At 42.6% G+C, this 22,448-nt stretch overlaps 2 protein-coding genes across 3 annotated transcripts in view; both read left to right on the top strand.

Annotated features, from left to right (window-relative positions):
• LOC117750175 (fibronectin-like) overlaps positions 1–14,625 on the top strand; it is a 30,407-nt gene extending 15,782 nt beyond the window's left edge. The window contains exons 19-49 of the mRNA XM_034561210.1: positions 103–381; positions 628–891; positions 1,023–1,117; positions 1,485–1,653; positions 1,802–1,888; positions 2,170–2,361; positions 3,028–3,300; positions 3,945–4,059; positions 4,255–4,331; positions 4,421–4,510; positions 4,708–4,974; positions 5,096–5,212; positions 5,424–5,588; positions 5,701–5,856; positions 5,996–6,109; positions 6,255–6,524; positions 6,753–6,964; positions 7,263–7,350; positions 7,572–7,757; positions 7,913–8,002; positions 8,406–8,597; positions 8,717–8,806; positions 9,120–9,228; positions 9,367–9,586; positions 9,958–10,128; positions 10,229–10,367; positions 10,622–10,789; positions 11,696–11,821; positions 12,037–12,143; positions 12,294–12,413; positions 13,200–14,625. Coding sequence (XP_034417101.1) covers positions 103–381; positions 628–891; positions 1,023–1,117; positions 1,485–1,653; positions 1,802–1,888; positions 2,170–2,361; positions 3,028–3,300; positions 3,945–4,059; positions 4,255–4,331; positions 4,421–4,510; positions 4,708–4,974; positions 5,096–5,212; positions 5,424–5,588; positions 5,701–5,856; positions 5,996–6,109; positions 6,255–6,524; positions 6,753–6,964; positions 7,263–7,350; positions 7,572–7,757; positions 7,913–8,002; positions 8,406–8,597; positions 8,717–8,806; positions 9,120–9,228; positions 9,367–9,586; positions 9,958–10,128; positions 10,229–10,367; positions 10,622–10,789; positions 11,696–11,821; positions 12,037–12,143; positions 12,294–12,413; positions 13,200–13,289 — 4,838 coding nt within the window. The 3' untranslated portion in view covers positions 13,290–14,625. The remainder of the gene's footprint in view (positions 1–102; positions 382–627; positions 892–1,022; positions 1,118–1,484; positions 1,654–1,801; positions 1,889–2,169; positions 2,362–3,027; positions 3,301–3,944; positions 4,060–4,254; positions 4,332–4,420; positions 4,511–4,707; positions 4,975–5,095; positions 5,213–5,423; positions 5,589–5,700; positions 5,857–5,995; positions 6,110–6,254; positions 6,525–6,752; positions 6,965–7,262; positions 7,351–7,571; positions 7,758–7,912; positions 8,003–8,405; positions 8,598–8,716; positions 8,807–9,119; positions 9,229–9,366; positions 9,587–9,957; positions 10,129–10,228; positions 10,368–10,621; positions 10,790–11,695; positions 11,822–12,036; positions 12,144–12,293; positions 12,414–13,199) is intronic.
• A 575-nt stretch (positions 14,626–15,200) lies between these two features.
• umps (uridine monophosphate synthetase) lies at positions 15,201–19,710 on the top strand. 2 transcript variants are annotated; one of them, XM_034562430.1, is made up of 10 exons: positions 15,201–15,640; positions 15,871–16,024; positions 16,643–16,767; positions 16,924–17,111; positions 17,467–17,561; positions 17,802–17,962; positions 18,046–18,163; positions 18,255–18,430; positions 18,737–18,851; positions 19,207–19,673. In XM_034562430.1, the coding sequence occupies exons 1-10, from the start codon at positions 15,341–15,343 to the stop codon at positions 19,383–19,385; spliced, it is 1,611 nt and encodes a 536-aa protein (XP_034418321.1). In that variant the 5' UTR covers positions 15,201–15,340; the 3' UTR covers positions 19,386–19,673. The 2 variants fall into 2 exon arrangements, with proteins under 2 accessions (XP_034418321.1, XP_034418320.1); XM_034562429.1 differs by having other exon boundaries at positions 15,202–15,640; positions 17,464–17,561; positions 19,207–19,710.
• The last annotated feature ends 2,738 nt before the right edge of the window (positions 19,711–22,448 follow it).

The raw sequence follows: 22,448 nt of genomic DNA, 5'->3' as shown, positions 1-22,448 counted from the left end.
ATAATAAGCCCAAAGATGGAGAGTAATATGCTATATTCTGAGATATCCTCAGTTGATCCTGTGATACTAAATTGAATGCAATTTTTTTGCCCCTGTCAACAGAGGAAGTTTCCTCTCCCACAGACCTGCAGTTCTTCGAGGTGTCAGATAACAAAATTGTTCTGACCTGGACCGGCCCAGCCAGCACCGTGTCCGGGTTCCGGGTCACTGTCCTGTCAGTCGATGAGTCTGGTTCTCCACAGAGGGAGATGACTTTGCCTGTCAGTCAAAACTCCTACATTGAAGTGTCACACCTACTGCCTGGAACACTGTACCGCTTCAATGTCTACACCATTCACAATGGAGAGGAAAGTTTACCACTTATTGGGGAGCAAACCACTAGTGAGTATGACGGAAGCCCTCAGGCCTTCAGGAAAAGGACTCCACATGCACACATCTTTCTCTGAATGTTGATTTTCATACCACAGTGAAATTAGTTGAAACTAGTGTATGTGTATATATGCAATTGTTACATCATGATCTCAAACATGTGCAACCTCCATCACTACGGTCCTCGCACAATGTTTTCCTCCTTCTTCAAATCAAACGGTGCACATCTAACGGTGTGTATTAATGTCTCCCTTTTAGAGCCTGATGCTCCCACAGATATCCATTTCGCCAATGTGACTGAGGACAGTGCTGTGATGTTGTGGTTTGCCCCTCATGCCAAAATCACTGGCTACCGGCTCTTCCTCACCATTGAGGGCTCTAACCCCAAGCAGCTGCGCTTGCCTGCCCGCCTTTCTCAGTACACCCTCCTCAACCTGAAGCCTGATACCGACTACACCGCTACGCTACACGCAGAGCAGGAGAATACACTGAGTGAAGGAGAGAGCGCTGTGTTTACCACTAGTAAGTGTCTGATGCATATACAAATGAGCGTATAGCACTGTGGTCACTGTGGATTTGATCAAAGGCTGCATGTGTTTTGGAATCAGAGTTGACCCAAAAACTGATCAGAACACACTTTCTTGTGTTTGTAGATCTGCCAATGGGCAATGCTCCTCATTTCAGCACTGATGTGACCGACACCTCAATTATTATCTCCTGGACTCCAGTTCCCCACATTGGATACAAGGTACACTCGCTGCTAATGCATAACATGCAACATGTTTTAATATCCCACCACCCACAAATGTATACATCTGATGTTGCCCACTCAGACAAACAACTGGATTGTGTGATCATCTTCAGATGCAAACAGTTTCTTTCCGTTTGCTGTGGAAAGTGCACTTGTTCTTGGTTTAGTGTCGGCCCTATTGGAGTTGGATGACAGGAACTAAAGACCTTGGGGTTTAAATCCGATTGGGCAGAATATGTCACACCAGAGTTGAGAATGCTCTACTGCCTTACATGTTCTTGGGAAAACATTGACCTCTGACCTTTACCTCCTGTACCCCCAGTCTGTGTCCCTCTCTCTGAGACTGTGTGCATTTATCTTTCAGTTGACGGTACGTCCCAGTCAGGGCGGAGAAGCCCCCAGAGATGTGACCTCTGACTCGGGAAGTATTTACGTTTCTGGTCTGACTCCGGGAGTGGAGTACACCTACAGCGTCCAGCCAGTTATAAACGGCCACGAGCAGGGAACCCCAATCACACGCCGCGTTGTCACACGTAAGAATAAACCAAAGAATAGTGACTCTGCCACCTGTTCATTCTTGTCTTTCCTGTTTGATTGCCTGCTGTTTTGTTTAGTCTCTTTTTGAATATTTTCTACTTTCCTTCTCCTCTAAAACCTATTTTTTTCTTTCTTCGTTTCCAGCTCTGTCTCCTCCCACTGATCTCAACCTGGAGTCTAACCCAGGCACCGGAGACCTCACAGTCCAATGGAACGGAGCCAGTACACCAGGTACACACACACACACACACACACACCTACATACCCAGGTGTGCTTGAAACGCAAAAATGTAGCCACACGCCTCTTTTCTGTGTTTTTGATTAAATCAATGTCAGTCAGCGACAGTCCAGTTAGATTGAAACAACTCTTAGCTGTGACATTTGCAAAATGTCATTGAAATGCCAAAGTATAAATGTCAGCGTCTTATTGTTCCTCGTTGAAACCTCATTTATTTTCTGATTTTCCACGCAATGTAAATCTTCCTCTTTTTTTCTCTCTCTCTTTCTCCAAGACATCACCGGCTACAAAGTGACATGCACTCCCACCAATGGGCAGCAAGGAAACAGTTTGGAGGAGTTTGTGGAGGCTGGTCAGAACTCCTGCACCCTGGAGAATCTCAGTCCAGGAGTGGAATACAACATCAGTGTGGTTACTGTGAAAGACAATATGGAGAGCACTCCGATATCAACTACCATTACACCAGGTGAGTGAGAGGACAGCCCATAATCCTGGAGTTTGTTTACCATGAGGTATGGATATTTAACATGCAAAAGCAAAATTAACCATTATTTCTGTTCTAATTCTCATGATAATTTTATTAGAAAAATGTTTGTGTGGCTGGTAGGAGCCAGCTGTTCCCATTTATACATAACATATTATGTTGAAAGTTAATAGCTTTCAACATTAACAGATACTAGCTCCGCTGTGTTAGCATCACTGCTCTAACTTAACACCAGCCGCTGAAGGACTGTCCAAAACAGCAATAGGACTGTTTTGCAATACTAATGATATATTTCCTGTATATATTATGAATCCTCAATGTAGTCGTTACATTGAATAACAGATGAAACCTCAGAAGATATTCATATATATATATATATATATATATATATATATATATATATACCTGGAAAAGCAGCTTTGCATTAGCTCTTCCATTGGTGTGATATGTTGAATATCTCACCCTACTGGAAGTAGACCGTTTTCTATGCTTGCCCTGACCACTGCTCCTGTCTTTTTGTTGTCTGTTGGTTTCCTCTTTCTGGCCCTTATGTCCAAACCCCTTTCCCTTCACTTCCGCCTGTCGTTTGTTTTGGGTTTCTGTTGTCTCTCCTCCCTTTCCCTCCAATCCTCTATCCACCCACCCCAGAAGTCCCAAAGCTGACGGACCTCACCTTCAAGGACGTGAGCGACACCACCATCAGTCTCAGTTGGTCCCCGCTCAACACGACAGCCATCACCGGTTATAGGATCACGGTGGTGGCAGCCGGCGAGAGCGTCCCCATCTTTGAAGACATGGTTCTGTCAACGACCGGCCAATATACCGTCTACGGACTGGAACCTGGTATCGACTATGACATTAGTGTGATCACTGTGACGGAGAACGGCGAGAGCGAGCCCACCACAGTCACTCAGAAGACCTGTAAGAGCCACTGAACCAAAGAACACTTCTTTTACTACTAAAACCATAAAGATACGTGCATACATTTTCTTTCTGGAAGAGCCATTCAGTCATAAATAAGAATACTAAAACTACACTTTAGGCAGATAGTGTGATCTCAGTTGCCAGAGAGGGATTCACAAATCACATTGTGTGTGTGTGTGTGCTGAGTTATATAACTTAATACGGTTCTTGTTACCTTGAAGACATTACTCTTTCAAGCAAACCTTTTAAGTTGCTGATGTAATTGCGCTGCATGTTGCGTTGTCAGGTTTATAATCCTCTGTGTCTATGTGAGGACCATCTGGTTTTAGTTTCGCGGTTTAATCATACTGAGGTTAATTTCGCCCCCCAATGCAAACGCTGATTGTTCTCTTACTTTTAAGATGTCGTAAAACTTCAGATGGATTTACACTGACACACACATAAAACTGACTTCTCCCTTAAATAGTGTGGATTGTGTTCTAGTTTAGTCATTTCACTATTTTGTTGTTTCTCTTTCTTCATCTCTATTTTCTCCCCTTATTTCCCTCTATCATCACTCTTTTAAAAACAAAACACTCTGACCCCCTTTTTTACTTGTCCCTTTTGAACACACTCTGAACCAAGCTGTTCTCTTTCAATAGCTGTACCAGCACCCACCGATTTGGGCTTTGCCCAGGTTGGGCCAGACAGTATGCAAGTCACCTGGGTCAATCCCATTGTCCCTAACATAGCTGACATCAACAGCTTCCTCATCAGGTACGAGAAGAAACCTATGTATGTATGTATGTATGTATGTATGTATGTATATGTATAAAAATTTAAATATATATATATATATATATATATATATATATATATTTAAATTTTTATCTGGAGGACACACTGATTTTAATACACCCACTTGTAAAAAACAGCACAAATGACTCCTCTGTTGGTCTCCTTATTATTCAGGTATCATCCCATTGATGATGAAGATGACATTACAGAAACCAGTGCAGGAGGTGGGAGTAACAACGTGGTGCTAAGGAGTAAGTTACAGCAAAAAACTAAAATACACCGCAACGCACTGGCACACAAACAACTACAAATGTATTCATGTATTTTCCGCTGTCCACAGACTTGCTGCCTAACACGGAGTATCTGGTGAGCGTGGTGTGTGTGTACGAGCAGAGAGAGAGCTCGCCCCTCGTCGGCACCCAGACAACAGGTGAGTCTGACGCGCTCTAACTTAACAACAGGGGTAAATCAGTCCAGAAATGTCCACCCAAAAGAAAACTGCTTATTTGTCATGGTGCTGATGCAATAAATGTTATTTATGTGATTTCTTTTCAAAATATGTTTTGATGGCTTTTGAAGGAGGACCTTCATGCGTCTTTCTCTGTGTCTCCTGACCTGTGTTTTCAGCTCTGGATTCCCCAGTTGGTCTGCGTTTCTCTGAGATCTTCACCAACTCCTTCACCCTCCACTGGCTCGCTCCCCAGAGCAAAATCACAGGTTACCGTATCCGTTACCAGATGGTCAGCGGCGGGAGGGCCAAGGACGAGAGGCTGCCCCCGTCCAGGAACCACTTCACCCTGACGGGACTCACTGCCGACACCGAATACTCGGTCAACATCTACACAGTGAGCGGATCCAAAGAGAGTCTGCCGCTGAGTGGGAAACAGAAGACAAGTATGAAATCCTGATTTGATACTTGGTGTCCTCAGTTAGTCGCCATGTTATCATCATCGTCTCATCGTCATGTTGTTCATTCATTTTGTTATTTCCGTCTCTTCTCTCTCTCTCTCTCCAGTCTCTGATGCTCCCACAGACCTGGAAGTCCTCGACTCCTCCCCCACTAGCATCACCGTCCGCTGGGACGCTCCACCTGTCACTGTGCGCTACTACAGGATCACTCATGGAGAGAGTGGTGAGCTAGCTTAAGACTCATTTATTTATTTATTTTTTGACAGGAAACAGTTTTTCTGTGATATGTATTTTTTGTTCTAGTTCATACAGTGTTTATTTATTATTGACATTTAATTTGCGTTTGAACAAATACAGTGACAGGAAACTCCAGTCTATTGAGTATTCAAGTAGTGGTTTTCTTAAACATTTATACATTATCATTCTCTATCCAGGAGGTCACAGTAATCCTAAGGAGTTCACAGTGCCTGGCTCTCAGTCCACTGCCAAAATCACTAACCTGAAGCCCGGTACTGACTACACAGTCACCGTCTACGCTGTGACTGGTCGAGGAGACAGCCCGGCTTCCAGCACTCCAATCTATGTCATGCACAAGACGGGTACACACAGAGTCATAACACAGTCACCCATTTTTTTATTTTTTATTATCCTGCTTACCCATATTTCCACTTACAACATTCTCCTCTTCATCTCTCCTTCCTCTTCTTCTAGGTGTTGACTCTCCCTCTGAAATGGAGGTGATGGAGGTGAATGACAACAGTGTCACAGTGCGGTGGAGCCCTGCCCAGGGCCCAATCAAGGGTTACAGGGTGACTGGGGTCCCCAGAAATGGACAGGGGCAGTCTTTCACTGAGGTGGTGGCTCCAGGTACAGGGGTTTGACCAAATACTCCATTATTTAGGGTTTATCAGTATTTTTTAAAGCTTGACTAGATTTAAATTTAGTTTAGTTTCCTAAACTGTCTTTTTACTCCATGTTTTTGTATCCTTTTCCTCCTTTTTTCCAGACCAGACTGAGATTACGTTCTCAGGACTGATGCCCACAGTAGAGTATGTTTTGAGTGTATACGCTCTCGGACAAAATGGAGAGAGCTCTCCTGTGGTGGTGAATGCTTTAACAAGTAAGGGATTACACTTTCTTGAAGAAAAACAAAATATTGTTCACCAAAATTTCACATAGTGGAAAAACAACCTCCTGACCTCTCCACCTACTTCTCTAACCCCACCACCTTGCCTGGCTTCTTTCTGCTCTCATCACCTTTTTAGATGTAGACCGTCCCAAGGACCTGACCTTCTCCGACATCGACTCCACATCACTGCGGATCACCTGGGACAGTCCTGAGGGAATCGTCACATCTTACCGGGTCTTGTATTCCAGTTCGGAGGAGGGTGAGAGAGAGCTGCGCCCCGCTCCTCGAGGAGACGCTGAGTCTACTATTATCTATGGTCTGCAACCCGGCACTGAATACACGGTGAAGGTCATCGCTGTGCATGATGACACAGCAAGCACACCACTGGTCGGGACACAAGCTACAGGTACGGAAGGAAATCAGTTCTATATTTAATAAAGGTAAGAAATGTGATACAGATAAGAAAACTCGAAAGCTAAAGTTCAGAAATCAAACAAAGTACATTTTGGGCACATTGTGTAACGGTGAATATCCTTTATTCTGACATGACAGTATTTTATGAGCACCTCCGTCTGCCGATACTGTGAGTACCGTCTCTGTCTAATCCTCATTTAATCTTCTTCCCCCCACACAGCCATCTCATCTCCCACCAACCTCCAGTTCTCCCAGGTTAGCCCTACCTCTTTCACCATGCGCTGGGCGGTGCCGGGTCAGGAAAACCGACTAACTGGCCTCACGGGCCTCACAGGCTACCGTGTGGTGGTAAACCCAAAGAACAAAAGCGGCCCTACCAAGGAGATCAACTTGGCCCCAGACGCCACACAGGCCCACATCTCTGGACTCATGGTGAGTCTGATAGGGGACTTATTCATTTAGTGCCTTCTACGTTGGAGTATGAAAATGGACTTGCAGAGACGTCCATCACAGTGAATGTTCTCCCGTCTTGGATCTCCATTACCTTGCAACAAAAGCAGAATTAGGAATAAAATGTATAGTGTTTACAAAATGTAATACAGGCAGACTTGCAAAGCTGTGGGCACACATGCATACACATGTACAAACAGTTATGATTGTAGCTGCAGACAGTATAATTAAGCTGCACAACAGTGAGAGACTGAAGTCTCTTTTGCTCCATCTCCCTTAGATCGCAACTGCCTATGAAGTCCATGTCTATGCCTTGAAAAACTCTCTGACCAGCAGGCCAGTCCAAGGAGAGATCACCACCCTGGAGAGTGAGTTTGTGACTCGTAAATTGTGAAGTTCTAACAAATTAATGGATCGCTTTGATGCATGAAACTAGAGAGGCATTCTTGCAACGTTGGTGTGGAATGTCTTGTGTTGTGCAAAGAGCCATTTTAGCCGAGTTTATCCCAACTTCCTAAATATACACTCTCACTCCTGGTTTTGGTCCTTCTCACCCTTACTTACTCTCTCTTTCCTCGTCGACCTCAAGATATCAGCCCCCCTCGTCGTGTACGTATCTCTGACGTTAACGACTCTTCCATCACCCTGACATGGCGCTCCAAGACAGAAACCATCTCTGGCTTCCTGGTTGAGGCCACTCCCACCACCTCCTCTACAGGCTACGTGCCCATTCAAAGGACCATCGGCCCTGACTCGCGCTCCTTCGTTATTTCAGGTACACAGATATGAGACAAGCGTTCACAAAGATGTAGTGTAAACCCACAGCCGTAAGAATAATGTTTTATAATTCAATCATAACATCAGATTACTGCTGGTGCAACACAAAAGCTCACAACCCCTCACTAATCTGTCATTCTGTCTTTACTTCAGGTCTGGAGCCAGGCACCAATTACAAGATCAACATATATACACTGAAAGGGAACGGACGCAGCGCACCTCTCACACTCACTGCCACCACAGGTAACTATTCATTTCTATCCTACAGTATCAGTCAAGTGTAGGACATTACTTAGAGTGGGAAATGTTTCTTCTTTGCCGTGACGGTAATATTGGATTAAGATGGGTGGGGAGACTGTGGGTCAGTGGTTAGCAGGTCCGTCTTTCAATCGGGGTTGGTGGTTCAATCCCCGCCCTAGTCGTTGTGTCCTTGAGCAAGACACTTAACCCTGAATTGCCCTCTGTAGCTGTGTCTACAGTGTATGAATGTAACATGATTGTAAGTCGCTTTGGATAAAAGCGTCAGCTAAATGACATTTAATGTAATGTAATGTAATAAAAGATGGCAGCTTAATTATACGACATCATAATAAAGACATAAAGTTACGTTTTTCTGAGTATTTTCTTACTTGTCTGTCTCTTCCAGCCAAACCGGTGGTTATCCCGTCCACCAACATCCGCTTTACCTCCCTGAACCCGAACAGCATCTCTTTCACCTGGGAGCCATCACGCAGTCCAGGGGTTACTGGGTATTATGTCACCTATGAGGAGGCCGGGGGTTTGCCTCGAGAGGTTGTCCCCAGACCCCATGCAGGCCAGAGCTATGCCATTATCAATGGTGAGTGTGGCACATGGGATTTACTGTACACATACGTACATGCAAATGTATTGATTGCAAATTGTGGCAAATGACAAATGCTAATAACTTTTGTTTGTATTTGTTGTGTTTGGCCATAGGTCTGAAACCAGGAACCGAGTACGTCATTAAGATTGTCGCGCTGCAGAATTCTTTGAGAAGCACACCTCTAGTGGGCAAAGCCAGAACACGTAAGTCCAGCCATCATCCACCTGCCAGAACCAATGGCCCTTTAACTTTTAACTATTCTTTTTATTTAAGTGAAGTGTGCTCCTTTTTGTTAAACATGTTTAGGACATTTTGAAAGTGGTTATATTCAACATTCAGCTGTCATTTTTGAGAAACAGGGCTTTGACAAAAACAGCTTCATGGATTTCCCCCGTGGCACAGTGGAAACACAACCATCTTGTTTTTAACCGCTGAAAGTTCAGCTTGTGGATCTTTACATCCGCTTTGCCCTGCTTGCTTATAACAGCTAGCATACGTACGTCTCTTGTTCAACAGAGCCAGCTCCAGATCATCAGCTATTGGTCCCCGAGCTGCCACAGCTTCCTGTTCCTCACCGACCCACCACTGACATCCTGGATGTTCCAGAGTCCTTCAATGACAAGATGTAAGTACCTGCGGAATCATACTTTATTCAAAGGAAAAATGCACGACCAACCACACCTAACAACATATCTGTGCAATTAAGCTGTGCTTCACATCTGCTGTTGTTATTACTTCCTCAACCCTCTCTTTCTGTGTGCAGTTTTGACACCAACTATGTTCACTTGGCTGGCACTGGTGGCCAGAACCAACCAGGCCAGCAGGGCCAGCATATCTATACTGAGTACCAGAGTCTAGGCCCTAATAACGGACTTCACGGCCCCTTCAGTGGACCCAGAGAAGGCCAGAGACCGGCTCTCAGAGAACCTCTGATCTATATTCCTGTAGCAGGCCCTGATGGAAACAGAGTACCCTTGGTCAAGGTGTGTAAGACTTAAATTATCTGTAACTCTAATGTACCTCATGATATTATTTTAATGTGAAAATAGATTTTCATTATCTTGAGTTTAGGATTGTAGCTGATAACAAATAACTGGCCACACGAAACTGTGGTTTGAATCATATAGTCTCAGCTGATCGGATCTCACCATTTCTGTCACGCATAACTTTAACTTTCCGGTACATGATAATTATCTGTTTTTATTATTCGGAAATATAGAACTTAAAAAGAAGCTAAACGGCAGGGACATTTATGCTGAATGTCGATCGACATTCAACATAAAAGCGTGTATGTGACATTTCTGGTGGTTTTATGACCTAACATTCTATCCGTACTGTACGTTTGATCCTGTAGGTGAGCGAGGGTCCCCTGCCTGGTCTTGCATTTGGTTTCCCTGACAATGAAACAGAGTTGCCCCAAGAAGCACAGACGATCACAACCATCTCCTGGTCTGGCATTCCTCAGACTTCAGAGTATGAGGTGTCCTGTAATCCTATTACACACCTGGAAGAAAGGGGCTTTCAGGTACACACACACACACACACACACACACGTATATACACACACACACATATATATATTTACTGCTGGAGATGTAAGAACCACTTTCTCTTCCTCCATATAGATGCGTCTTCCCGGCACCTCCAACAGTGCCAAACTGATTGGATTGACATCCGGAGCTTCCTATAACGTCATAGTAGAGGCCATGAGGGGCGGGTCTAAAGAGAAGGTTTTGGAAGAAGTCGTAACCGTTGGCAATGCTGGTACAGTGGTCCACACTTGACATTGACAATAAAGTTTAATATGCATTCCTATCTAGCACATGTATACACACAGTCATTATTGTATAAATATATCACAATGAATAGTCATTCTATAGAGACACTTTAATAATAATGTTTAGATATAAATGTAACATTTAAATCAAATGGAGCATATTGTGCGTATCGTCTGTCTTTGTCAAGGTCAACCAATCAGTCGGTTCAATTTTAAACATATTTTTGTGTGCATCCCTTAGTTACAGGTGACATCCCCATTTCCACCAACCGGGATGTGTGTTACGACACATTCACACAGACGTACCACGAGGTGGGCTCAGAGTGGGAACGCATGTCTGAGACGGGCTTCAAGCTGTGGTGCCGCTGCCTTGGGCTGGGCAGCGGACATTTTAGATGTGATTCATCCAGTGAGTGGCTTAGTAACCCCAGCATGCTTTGCAAACACACCATGGAATTATGCAATAAATAATTCTATGTGATTTACTCAAGAGGAATTTATAAGACAATCAATATATCATAGATAAAAACTGAAAAGACTACAAACAACAATTACTATATTTTACATAATGCACTTTATAAATTCCTTAGCTAACTATGAAACTGATGCCATGGGCAGCCTTAGCAGTTTAACTAGATAATTTACTGCAGGTTATTTTATGAAATAATCATAAAGAGGATGAGTGATTTACTTTGTATGAGTCTGTCTGTAGTCTGCCCATGTTGGTCTCCCTGCTGTGAAAACCTCACAGACAGCAGAAAGCTAAGCTAAGCTAACTGGCCAGCGGCGATTTCAGTTTAGTGTATTGTCCATAGAGCTAACATGACAATACCAGAAACGGAGATCGCCACCCACTCACCATAAGTTCAATGTTGTTACGCTGTCTGTATGTCTATGCGTGTGTGTCCCCACTGGGACAATGTTTGTATTTAACTGGGAACCAGTACAACTCACTGGGGCACTGTCTAATTTAAAGGATTACGTGTTGTTTGAAATACAAATGTTTTTTTGCAGATCGTTTTTTATGCTCGTTTTACAGAGATTGTAAATGTGAAATATCTGTTTCTGTGAATCTTTGTCTGCAGTCTGAAGAGAAAAAGTTTGACCCTTTTGGAAATGTTGCTGGGGTGCTCTCGAATGAACTTCTCTCGCATATCCACTTCACTTTCTCTTTGCTCTTCCCTGTATTTGCCATTTCAATACCACTTCAACCTTCTCCATACTGTCCTCTTGCATTTCTCTTCTCACATTCTTGCTACCTGTATCTTCTCTTTTTTTAATCTCTCTCTCATGCTACTTCTTTGCACCCCTCCAGAGTGGTGTCACGACAACAACAATAACTACCGCATCGGAGAGAAGTGGGATCGCCAGGCTGAGAACGGTCACATGATGAGCTGCACCTGCCTGGGCAATGGCAAGGGAGAATTCAAATGTGAACCCCGTAAGTATAGACGTATAGTATGTGAACACACGTACACTTAAACTTACTATAATGTCAGGAGTTATGTTTAGTATATTTCTTCTTTCAATCCTTTCTGTTAAATCTTTCAATCATTTCTCAAGGAGTTTTACTTGCCCATTCATGTCTGTTATGAAATGAATTGAGATTTATTAAATATTTAAAACATCTTTAATATGCAACTCTCACCCTCCCAGATGAGTCGACATGTTATGACGACGGGAAAATGTACCATGTGGGAAACCAGTGGCAGAAGGAATACCTGGGCGCCATCTGTACCTGTACCTGCTATGGAGGACAACAGGTGTGTGTGTGTGTGTGTGTGTGTGTGTGTGTGTGTGTGTTCAAACCTATTCACTGGTGCTTCATGGGGTAATGTGTACCATCAGAACTGCATTATGGAGTCCTTGTGATCAGACTGTTTGTGCGTCATCGTCTCCCTCCACCTCTTCAGGGCTGGCGTTGTGAGAACTGCAGAAGGCCAGGAGCACATGCAGATGTGGACGCTGACCTCCTTCAACCAGTTCATTCAGACGCCTTCGACCGGTACAGAGAAAACGCTCTACGCAAACTGGTCAGTATTTCACTAAGACTTTTACTACAAATAATCTGCTCTTAACTGAAATTTTAGAAAACAATACATTGATATTATAATTTAGCTACACATTTTTACACACGGTAGACGTTCCACTGAGCCCTCAACTTTGCATATGGTGTTCCACTTCCACATGTTTAGATAAACCAGATATTGTTGAATTTGATGCCACTGTATGTTATCCGCAAACTGAAAATGTAGTATCTCTTTTTCAATTAAACCTGTTCCATAAGCATTAAGTATGACATTCAACATAGTTTTGGTGATTTTTCTTTTTTTTGTGTGAAGAGCAAATTCTTGCATAAATGAACATTACAGTATATTATCTTAAAAAGCCATTTCAAATGTACTGAATCACAACTTCTTTATATGCACGTACTATTTAAAACATAGAAATGTGTTAAATAAATGAGACCAACTTAATGCATTTAGGCATATTAGTTTCCTCTCATCCGTAAAACAAACAGAATATATGCTTTCTTATTGTATTCAATGTTATAAGTAGATTACAAATATCAGTACAATATTAACATTCAAGCTCCCTCATGTGGCTCAAATGTGTACTGCAGACATAAATGTAAAATGAAATTCTGCTAACTTATTAGGTGACCAAATACAATGTCCTGCATCCCACTTGTGGGCCTGACCCAGTCTTTGGGAATGACTGATTGAGAAGATGTTGCTTTAAATCAGTCAAAATGAATAAATCACAACATCTCTTCTCTCTTTCCATGTCTTCTCATCCTGCCCTTCTCTGCTCTCCAGAACATCCAATGTCCGATTGAATGTTTGAGGCCGGAGCTGCTTGCAGACGCCATCAACCCCTCAGAGTTGAGAAGAGGGGACCATGAGTAAAGGAGGATGAAGAAGTGAGAACCATGACATCGTTGATACCACTTTAAGAAGGAAGCCTCCTCCTGTTTTCATTAAAAGAAGACATTTCCATCAGATCTTTGCCTTAAAGGTTTCCCCTCACCATATTGTAGTGCCTTAACAAGACTTTTCTACACCAACCTCTGTGCCTTTTCAAAGATGTGTTCAACTTTTTCACGTTGGTTGTGATCCTTTATCCTTCATTTAAAAAAAAAAGAAAAAAAAAAGGATTTCTTCATCAATCTAGAGCACAAATCCTGCTGCTTTATCACCTCAAACCTGCCTACCCCTAAACAAACTGTTGACACACTCGCACATACCAGATGCAGTGTTGTTGTGTATTTTTACTGTTGGGACTTTTCAAGAGTATTTCAAAAACATTTAAAACATTCCATGACCATTGTCTTCATCTGACCAAGACAAAATACACCAAATGTGTCAGATTTTATAAAGTATGTTCCCTGATAACTGTACATGTGTTACATTCCCCATTATTGTTAGTCTCACTGTGACGAATGAATATTAAGAAAGAATTTAGGTAATGGTACAATGCATTTGTTGTCTCTTTAGACATCTCCAAATCAGCAGAGTGGGAGATTATGGAGAAACTCCATCGCCATATAGTATTTTTACAGTTGTCCTTTCTCAGCTTGTCTGCCCGAGATAGATATGGCAGTCAGATTTTCACGAGACAGTTTTTATTAATTTGAATCAACATTCTTTGGAATGGAAGAGATTACAGTGGTAAAAGCTGTACAATACTGCAAGTGCCCTGTCTGACTCTCCGCCATCAGTGTCCTGCTATTTTGATGAGCAGAGCAACGGGTCACTAAATTCTCTTTAGATTACCAAAATGACAAATTTTCCTAAAAAAGATAAGCACTGTTACTTTTGAGTTGGTATTACAAAACGTTGCCTTGCTATTATTTCAGTATAGGCTCTTGAAGTCAACATGTAGATGTGATTCTGTGATCTGTAGTGTGGATAATTCAAAAGTAGATTTGGTATGAAATCTATAAAGCAAAAGCTGACTGACCAATAGTGAAACTGTTATTTTAACAACAACAAAAAAAGTAGGCCAATTGGAAAATGTGCCTTTTTTTATTTCCAAGTGAAATGCATTTCAATTACATGTTTGTATTTTTTGTTTTGTTTCTTTTTTTAATTAATTTCTTTTATTTATCCCTTTTATTCAGGCATTTTGTTCAATGCTTTTTTGGGGTGTACACTTTATTTTTGATTAACTTGTTTTTATATTGTTCGTGCCAAAATCTGAACTACTGTGGACTGAATCTTTTTAATAAACTGAAAAAAACAAGCCAAATGTCAATTTCTTTTTTTTGTCGAGAATGAATATTTTCCAGATCATTTCTTAAATGAAGCTGATCTACTTTAGTTTTGAACGGTGAACAAGAAACAACAGGTTGTGTTTTTTTGTAAGATCTGAATTTATTGACAGAGGAAATATAAATCGATCATAACCTGTAACAACCTCACATACATTCATACACTATCAAAAAAGGATTTTTAGATTCCACAAGCCCTTGACACGTGGAAGGTCTGCGCTTTTATTCTGAAAATCCAAATAAATTATACACCGGAATTCACTCTCTCCTGTAGAGTCGTGGAATCTCTGTGTTTGATTGGTTCTGCCTAGTTTCCGGTCAACGCGTCTTTCCTTCAGAATATGATTTGCGGGAAATATTTTAAGAGTAAAAATGTGCACTAAAACGCTTAAATTAATGCCAGAAACATAACACATTGCCTATCTGCTTTTCTTCTGGCGGTACTGTAACTTTCTTCCTGTCACCATAACCCCCACTTTTATATATAGTATATGATGTGTACTTTGTCGACTATTGAGGACCTACCTCTTTAAACGGATTGACACTCGAGTTCCTGCAGGCTGGCACGTTAGCTTACTTTTTCACCCATTAGCCTATACAGGCTTCCTAAAAAAACAAAAACAATAAAGGCCCTAAAATATTTAGCTGAACTTCTAGACCTGATTTAGTACCCGTCGTTGATTGTTAATGAGAGAGAAAAAACACGGTATATCGGAACAACATCCGAATGGTGATGCTTTTATTCTGACGAAATCAGAGCGGAAGTGTTGTTTTCCCGAGGAAGCCGCGAAGACCGACCAGGCTGCAACTTCGACGGAACTCCGGAATACAGACGAGATGGACAACATATCCATCGAAAGTTTAATCCTGAAGCTCCACGACGTGAACGGGGTGAAGTTCGGGGAGTACACGCTGAAGAGCGGCCTGCTGACGCCGATTTACATCGACCTGAGGGTCCTGGTGTCCCACCCAGCGCTCATGAACCAGGTACACACGTGCGTGTACCGCCTCGCTCCGCAACTGGACACACTACGTCACGTGTGATAGAGGAGCGACTGAAAAGTTGCAGTTAATCACCTTTTAGAAGATCTCAGAAAAACTTCGTTCCAACCAGTCAGTCGTTAACCACTAGCTAATTCATAGGGTGTACACATGTGGCCCTCACCTACAAGTCTGCCACATTGAAGCTTCTGTTCTTTTCTGGTTTTAATGTGCAGGTGTCAAGTCTTCTCTACCAGCGGGTGCAAGACGAGGGACTACAATTTGACTCTGTGTGTGGGGTTCCCTACACAGCCCTGCCTTTGGCCACGATCATCTGTTCTAGGAACGAACTGCCCATGCTCATCAGGAGGAAGGAGGCCAAGGACTATGGTGTGTGTGTGTGTGTGTGTGTTTTTGGGAGGGGTTGTTTGTGGTTAATTGTCCCATTTGTAGCTCTTATTATGTATGATCTGAGCCTAAGATCATTAAAAAAAAAACAGAATATATTTCAAATATAGACCAGATTATGATATTCTCCCATTAGGAGATGGGTTAAAATGGTCACCAGTGCTACAACTCTTATCGTGATGTTATAGCAAGTCTTTTCTCTCAGCTGTCAAAGACCATAACCTATACGACACCGTTACACCCCAGATTACACAAATGGCAACATGATATCTACGTTTTCTAAGACGACGCAGGAGCAGTTTTCTGACCCGTGTGATAGATAGCTGATTAAGCGTCTCAACTGGCTTCAGATAAGTGAATTGTTTCTCTTAAAGAACACTGGACATTGGCCTGAATGCAAACCTGCTCGAACACCTTAGACTCATCTTGGGCCCTTCAGTACCGACAGGACAATTCTAGAAAACGTCCTGATAGGTTGTTTCTTAACCTGGCTATGCATGTGTGGTTGACGCGTTCTTGTGACTCAGCAGAACTGTCCGCCTTCGGAGGGAAAGTTTGTCAGGAAAAGGCTGATGAGACTCCTTATGTGACCCCCTCTAGGAACCAAGCGTCTGGTGGAGGGCTCGTTTCGAGAGGGGGACACATGTCTGATCATCGAGGACACGGTGACCACCGGCAGCAGCATCCTGGACACTGCTGAAGTGCTCTACAAAGAGGGCCTGAAGGTGCTTTATCAGAAGAGATTACAGTGGCGATGATGAAGATCTATCGTTGATTGCTTTTGTTTGAATGATCACAGTAAAGGTCATATGAGCCCATTAAGTACTAGAGTAATGTTACCGCGGCTGTAATTGTCTTTTGAAATCTTTTATTTGTTGTAGGTGACCGATGCCGTTGTACTAATGGACAGAGAGCAAGGCGCCGTAGAGATGTTGGCGTCTCGGGGAATCAAGCTCCATCCCCTCATCTCCATGTTCAAGCTGCTCGAAGTGCTGCAGGTGGCCGAACGCATCGACGCCAAAACCGTCCAGACCGTCAAAAAGTTCATCCTGGACAACAACACTTTCAGGTTGTGTGTGTGTGTGTGTGTGTGTGTGTGTGTGTGTGTGTGTGTGTGTGTGTGTGTGTGTGTGTGTGTGTGTGTGTGTGTGTGTGTGTGTGTGTGTGTGTGTGTGTGTGTGTGTGTGTGTGTGTGTGTGTGTGTGTGTGTGTGTGTGTGTGTGTGTGTGTGTGTGTGTGTGTGTGTGTGTGTGTGTGTGTGTGTGTGTGTGTGTGTGTGTGTGTGTGTGTGTGTGTGTGTGTGTGTGTGTGTGTGTGTGTGTGTGTGTGTGTGTGTGTGTGTGTGTGTGTGTGTGTGTGTGTGTGTGTGTGTGTGTGTGTGTGTGTGTGTGCATAGTATCACTGCAACTTTCCTCTTTCAGAAGGAAGGATGATAATGGAAATGGGGTCCCTGCCACCAAGAAGGCGTGCGTGGAGAAGAACGTTGAGCTGAGCTACGCAGACAGAGCCAAACTACCAAGTATGTAGTCTTCCGACTTCCTAGTACTGTAATGTGTTTTTAAAAGACTTCACACCAATACTTTCCCCTCTCGTGGCCCAGTGGTATGATTTGAGCGTTTTAGTCCAAAGCATTTCTAAATGTTGTTCTTCGTTTCTAACCCATTACTTTGGTCAGAGGCGCTGTTGTTCTACGGGGTGAATATTGCATTTGTTAGGTGAAGCTCTTCACCCAGCATCTCCCGCCCTCCTGTGTCTGCAGACGTTCACCCTCTGGCGTCCACGCTGCTGAAGACCATGGAGGAGAAGCGGTCAAACCTCTGCGTGTCCGCTGATGTGACGAGCAGCGAGGAGCTCCTTCGCCTGGCGGACTCTCTTGGTCCCACCATCTGCATGCTGAAGACCCACGTAGACATCCTGAAGGTCGGAGTGGAACCGGTTCATGTTTGCCAAAAACAACGCGGTCAGGACCATTAACTGAATGCTGTTCTTGCATCTGCCAACAGGACTACACAGTGGCCTTCGGCCAGAAACTGCAGGCGTTGGCCGAGAAACACAACTTCCTCATCTTCGAAGATCGCAAGTTTGCCGACATTGGAAACACAGTCAAGCGTCAGTATGAAGGTGAGAGGATATTAAGATCACGTATGAAATGCACCCGACATTTGAGAAACTGCTTTGTTTGTATTTTGAGCATCGTCATCCTTTTCCCCAGGTGGGTTGTACCAGATCTCATCTTGGTCCCACATAGTGAATGCCCATGCAGTGCCGGGGCCCGGGGTTGTGAAGGGCCTGAGTGCTGTAGGAAAGCCTCTAGGCCGAGGCTGTTTGCTCATAGCACAAATGAGCTCCCAGGGGTCGCTGGCTACTGGTGAATACACACAGGCTGTGGTAAGCATGTCTGCATTGTCTTTGTTTACTCCTATCTATCTATCTATTGTCTTTGTTTACTCCTATCTATATATACATACATACATACATACATACATACATACATACACACACACACACATATATGTATGTGTATATATATATATATATATATATATATGTGTCAAATATTAGCTTGACATGGTGAGATACTAGCTGTTCTATTTCAGTTTTGCAAAACCCACCTCAACAGTGAAAGAGTGAGTGTCACACTACAGTTCATTGTTTGAGTTTACAGTTGATCTCCGTTACCTGTTCTCTTTCCAGCTGACGATGGCAGAGGAGCAGTCAGACTTTGTGATTGGGTTTATCTGTGGCTCTAAGATCACCAAGAGGCCAGAGTTCATTCACATGACCCCTGGGGTGCAGATGCAGGCCAGAGGTAAATTGTTGTAATGAACATTGTAGGAATAGGTCGTGATTTTTAAGTATTCTCTAAATTACAAAAGTTCTTTTAGTTTATGATGCTATTGTCGTCCCCTAGAAATATATATTTTCCTTCATTTTTACTCTCGCATGCATCGCCTAGTTTTAATGTAATTAACATCAAAACTGTCTTTCCAATAGTTTGATGACTTTCAACTCACTTTATTTTTGGTGTTGTGGCTCCTCTTTAACACAAGGTGGAGCTATAGTATATGACATTATTCCTGGGCACCTATCAGTAGTCCTCTTACTTCTCAACAAGTTCCCCTTTCTCGGTCTACCCTCCTCACCCATTTCACCCTCTCTTACAGGTGATGGGTTGGGCCAGCAGTACTCCACCCCAGAGGAAGTCGTCTACAGCAAAGGCTCTGATGTCATCATCGTCGGTCGGGGTATCCTGGAGGCCCCTGATAGGCTGAAAGCTGCCGAGTCGTACAGAAAGTCAGGCTGGGAGTCTTACACAAAGAGACTGGGCCAGAGGGGCCAATAGGTCGGCAGTGGCATCGGCATCGTTGCGTCTAATTTCAAATTGAACATACAACTTTTGATAAGGACTTCTGCAAATTACCCTTTTTGAATTATTTTCTCCACCAGTGTGCACATTGTTGTATACATAGATGCATATGTTGACATTTGCAGAAGGTACCTGACAGGCGTGGGTACACTTTACTGTCGAACATGTGTAAATGCCAACTTTTGATTCAGCCGTATGGATGAGCTTCTGTCACTGTGTTCTTCCGACTCCCTCGTATCAATAAACTGCACGACTTGACCTGAAGTCCATCTGCTGCGGTAGCTCTGACCAGCTTCGTGAAGACGTCTCAGTATTCCTTTTTAAAATGGCTCATTCCTCCTATCTAGGTCAAACCATGCAGTTAGAGATAGGATGTGGATTACCTTGACTTGACTGATATGGACATCACAGTGGCATTAGAATTTGCACAATAACTAGATGCACTGTGTTAAGCGCTTGTAGCGAAACGCTAATTTACAACACCTGTCCACAGGAGGCTTTACGCTAGTGTTCTTTAAAGTTGTTTTTTATGAATTTGCTGCCAGACTCCTGAAGTCCCCTGAGGATGTGTTTGTTAAAGCAGGATTACGCGTCGTCATTCCCTTTGGAAGACTGCTTCCTGTCGGGATGAAGGTTTTCTTTGCCACAAGCCCGCCGTTCCTCTGTATAATTTCATGTAATTGTTGCAATATTAGACTGATTGGTTGTATGATTTAAGAGTGGGTATGGCTAATACATTTTTAATGGTTGTTTAATATTTAAATTGTATATCGGGGAATTCTCGTCCAATCTGGGTCTCAAGCATCACTTTCACATGATATCAAACTCTATAACCAAGTCTCTGCTAGTCGTTAATGAACTCCAGCTTCACCAAGTAGCAGTATGAGGTTGATTCACAGTTCAGTAATGGATTATGGGTTTCAATTATTTTTTCCTACTATGGACTTATTTATTCTTATAGGAACACTTTATATAATGAATTTCATAAAGCCGCTCCAAAATGATGGCTTTTGATTGCAATGCCCTGGAGACAATGTGACAAAAATGCATGGACAATTGGGAAGGTGTTTAACATGGGGTATGTTTATTTTTCCACCTTTTTCAATAACCTTGGATGTTTTTATATTACAAGATGGAGAAATGCAACCGTCTTGATTACGCCCAATGTCTGCTGTCCACATTGCTTTAACTTAAAACAGCAAACACTTGGGTAAAGAGATATACCGGTAGATTCAGTCATAATGGGATCAGTGATCTCAGTTCTCCATTCTAATGTCGGTGTCTCCAAGAAGATGGATGTTTTTTTAAGAAGGACAATTTCCTTCCGTTTGTGACAACTCCCTTTAAAAGCAAACACATTTTTAATCACCGGCATGTCCCGGAGCCATGACAGTTGTACTGTTGCTACTAAGCCTACATGCACTTCTATAGTTTCATAACATTCTTAATGGTTTCCTCATACTTGGTTTATTGGATGGATGTTAAGTTGTTCTAGCAGAGACCTTGTTTGGCTCTATCCCCTCCAAGTGCATTCCTATTAGGACTGAAAGAAGACTTTTTGTAAAGTGAGACTGAATTCTTCAATAGATCTGTATAATGATGATAGATAATGCAATCAATGAACCATGAAATAACCCCAGTGGTTATTACATCACATTTAATTTTGGTTGGATTCCTCTTTCGTACCTTAAAGGTGTTAAATTCTAAATTCGGAGAGTATTGACTGGGATTTCCTCTCAACATGGCGACGACTGAGCCAGCAGCTTGTAGCTAACAGTGCTAACAGAACAAGCAGTACAAACAAATGCAACACTGGTGTCAGAGTTAACAATGTTAAACTTGGGGGGGGGGGCAGTGTTGATCACATCAACGGTAACCACCTTATGAGCAGAGGCTGGGGCCCACAAACACAAACGGGGACTCACGTGCACTAATATGCACGCTTAGCCAGACCGGCTACACTACCGAAGCACAGAAAAGCTTGGATTTCATTTCTCCATTATATCTCAAATCGTAGCCTGCAGCTCCATTAATGCACGTGTCAGTGTAAACCACTGTTTGTTGACTTATATAACCCTATATAAGGCTCCATAAAAGTTAAATGAGAGATAAGTCTACTGCGCTGTGTATTATGAATGAAAAAAATCAACTTGTTTTGACTCGACAGTGAGCCAGAGTACACATCCAGTTTGAAACAATTACTTCCTATCAAATAAAACACCGTCAATGTGAATCATTAGTCTCGCAAAAACCCTGTGTTGTGATCACTACAAATGGTTGAATTTAATATAACAATATTGTCACGGATATTTTGTTGTTTTTGATCCACAGTATATGTCATGAAATAAAGGAAATGTGTGAAAAATGGTAAAATCAAGTAATTCTATGTAATTACTCTTCCTTTAAAATGTTGGTTGATTGTTCATGTTCTGTCTCTCGTTCACATTTCACTTTTAAACTATCCTTCCTCTTCTCTGTTTTGTGGCTCCATGATGGTGGGGGCTTGTGGGAACAGCCCAAATGCAGCAGGGGTTGAGATATCCTAACTTTTAGTCCAGAGCATTAGTCAAATGTGGAACCTACAATTTCCATAATGCAACTCGATTGGATCTTGTATTAGACCTCCCCTGCCTGTTTAATCCTATCATCGATATTTTTTATACATCAGACTAAAGCCCAATTTAGAATAAATGACCCTGATGACTTTACAAAGCCCCACCAGAGCAACAAAAGAAATTAAACATCTGCTTTTACGAGCTGTGCAGCCCTCACTATGACTAATAAAGAGTTAATACAAGTTTTATATGTCAACTTTAATTTAAAGACATGCAGTAACGGGACCTCGAGGTCCTGATTGGTTGGCTATCATTGTTCATGTTCAGTTGTCTGTCGGGAAAAAAAACGCTTTTCATAACCTTACAATTACCAATAGTTTTCTGTATTATTAAATACATACATAGGCTCCTGAATTATTAAATCACGAAAAAAACATCCATATTCCATAATTCCATGACTTATTCAGAGGCCATTCAGCTAAAT

This window comes from Cyclopterus lumpus, chromosome 21 (genome assembly GCF_009769545.1).
Source record: "Cyclopterus lumpus isolate fCycLum1 chromosome 21, fCycLum1.pri, whole genome shotgun sequence".
NCBI classification, from domain to species: Eukaryota; Metazoa; Chordata; class Actinopteri; order Perciformes; family Cyclopteridae; genus Cyclopterus; species Cyclopterus lumpus.
This window is presented reverse-complemented; position numbering and strand designations above follow the sequence as displayed.

What these genes read in the sequence shown, in the direction of transcription:
- umps (XM_034562429.1), top strand. Translation starts at nt 15,341, where the DNA reads ATGAGAGAGAAAAAACACGGTATATCGGAACAACATCCGAATGGTGAT. An exon ending in ACCCAGCGCTCATGAACCAG is followed by an intron (nt 15,641 to 15,870) that starts GTACACACGTGC and finishes TTTAATGTGCAG; the next exon opens with GTGTCAAGTCTTCTCTACCA. An exon ending in AGTCAAGCGTCAGTATGAAG is followed by an intron (nt 18,164 to 18,254) that starts GTGAGAGGATAT and finishes CCTTTTCCCCAG; the next exon opens with GTGGGTTGTACCAGATCTCA.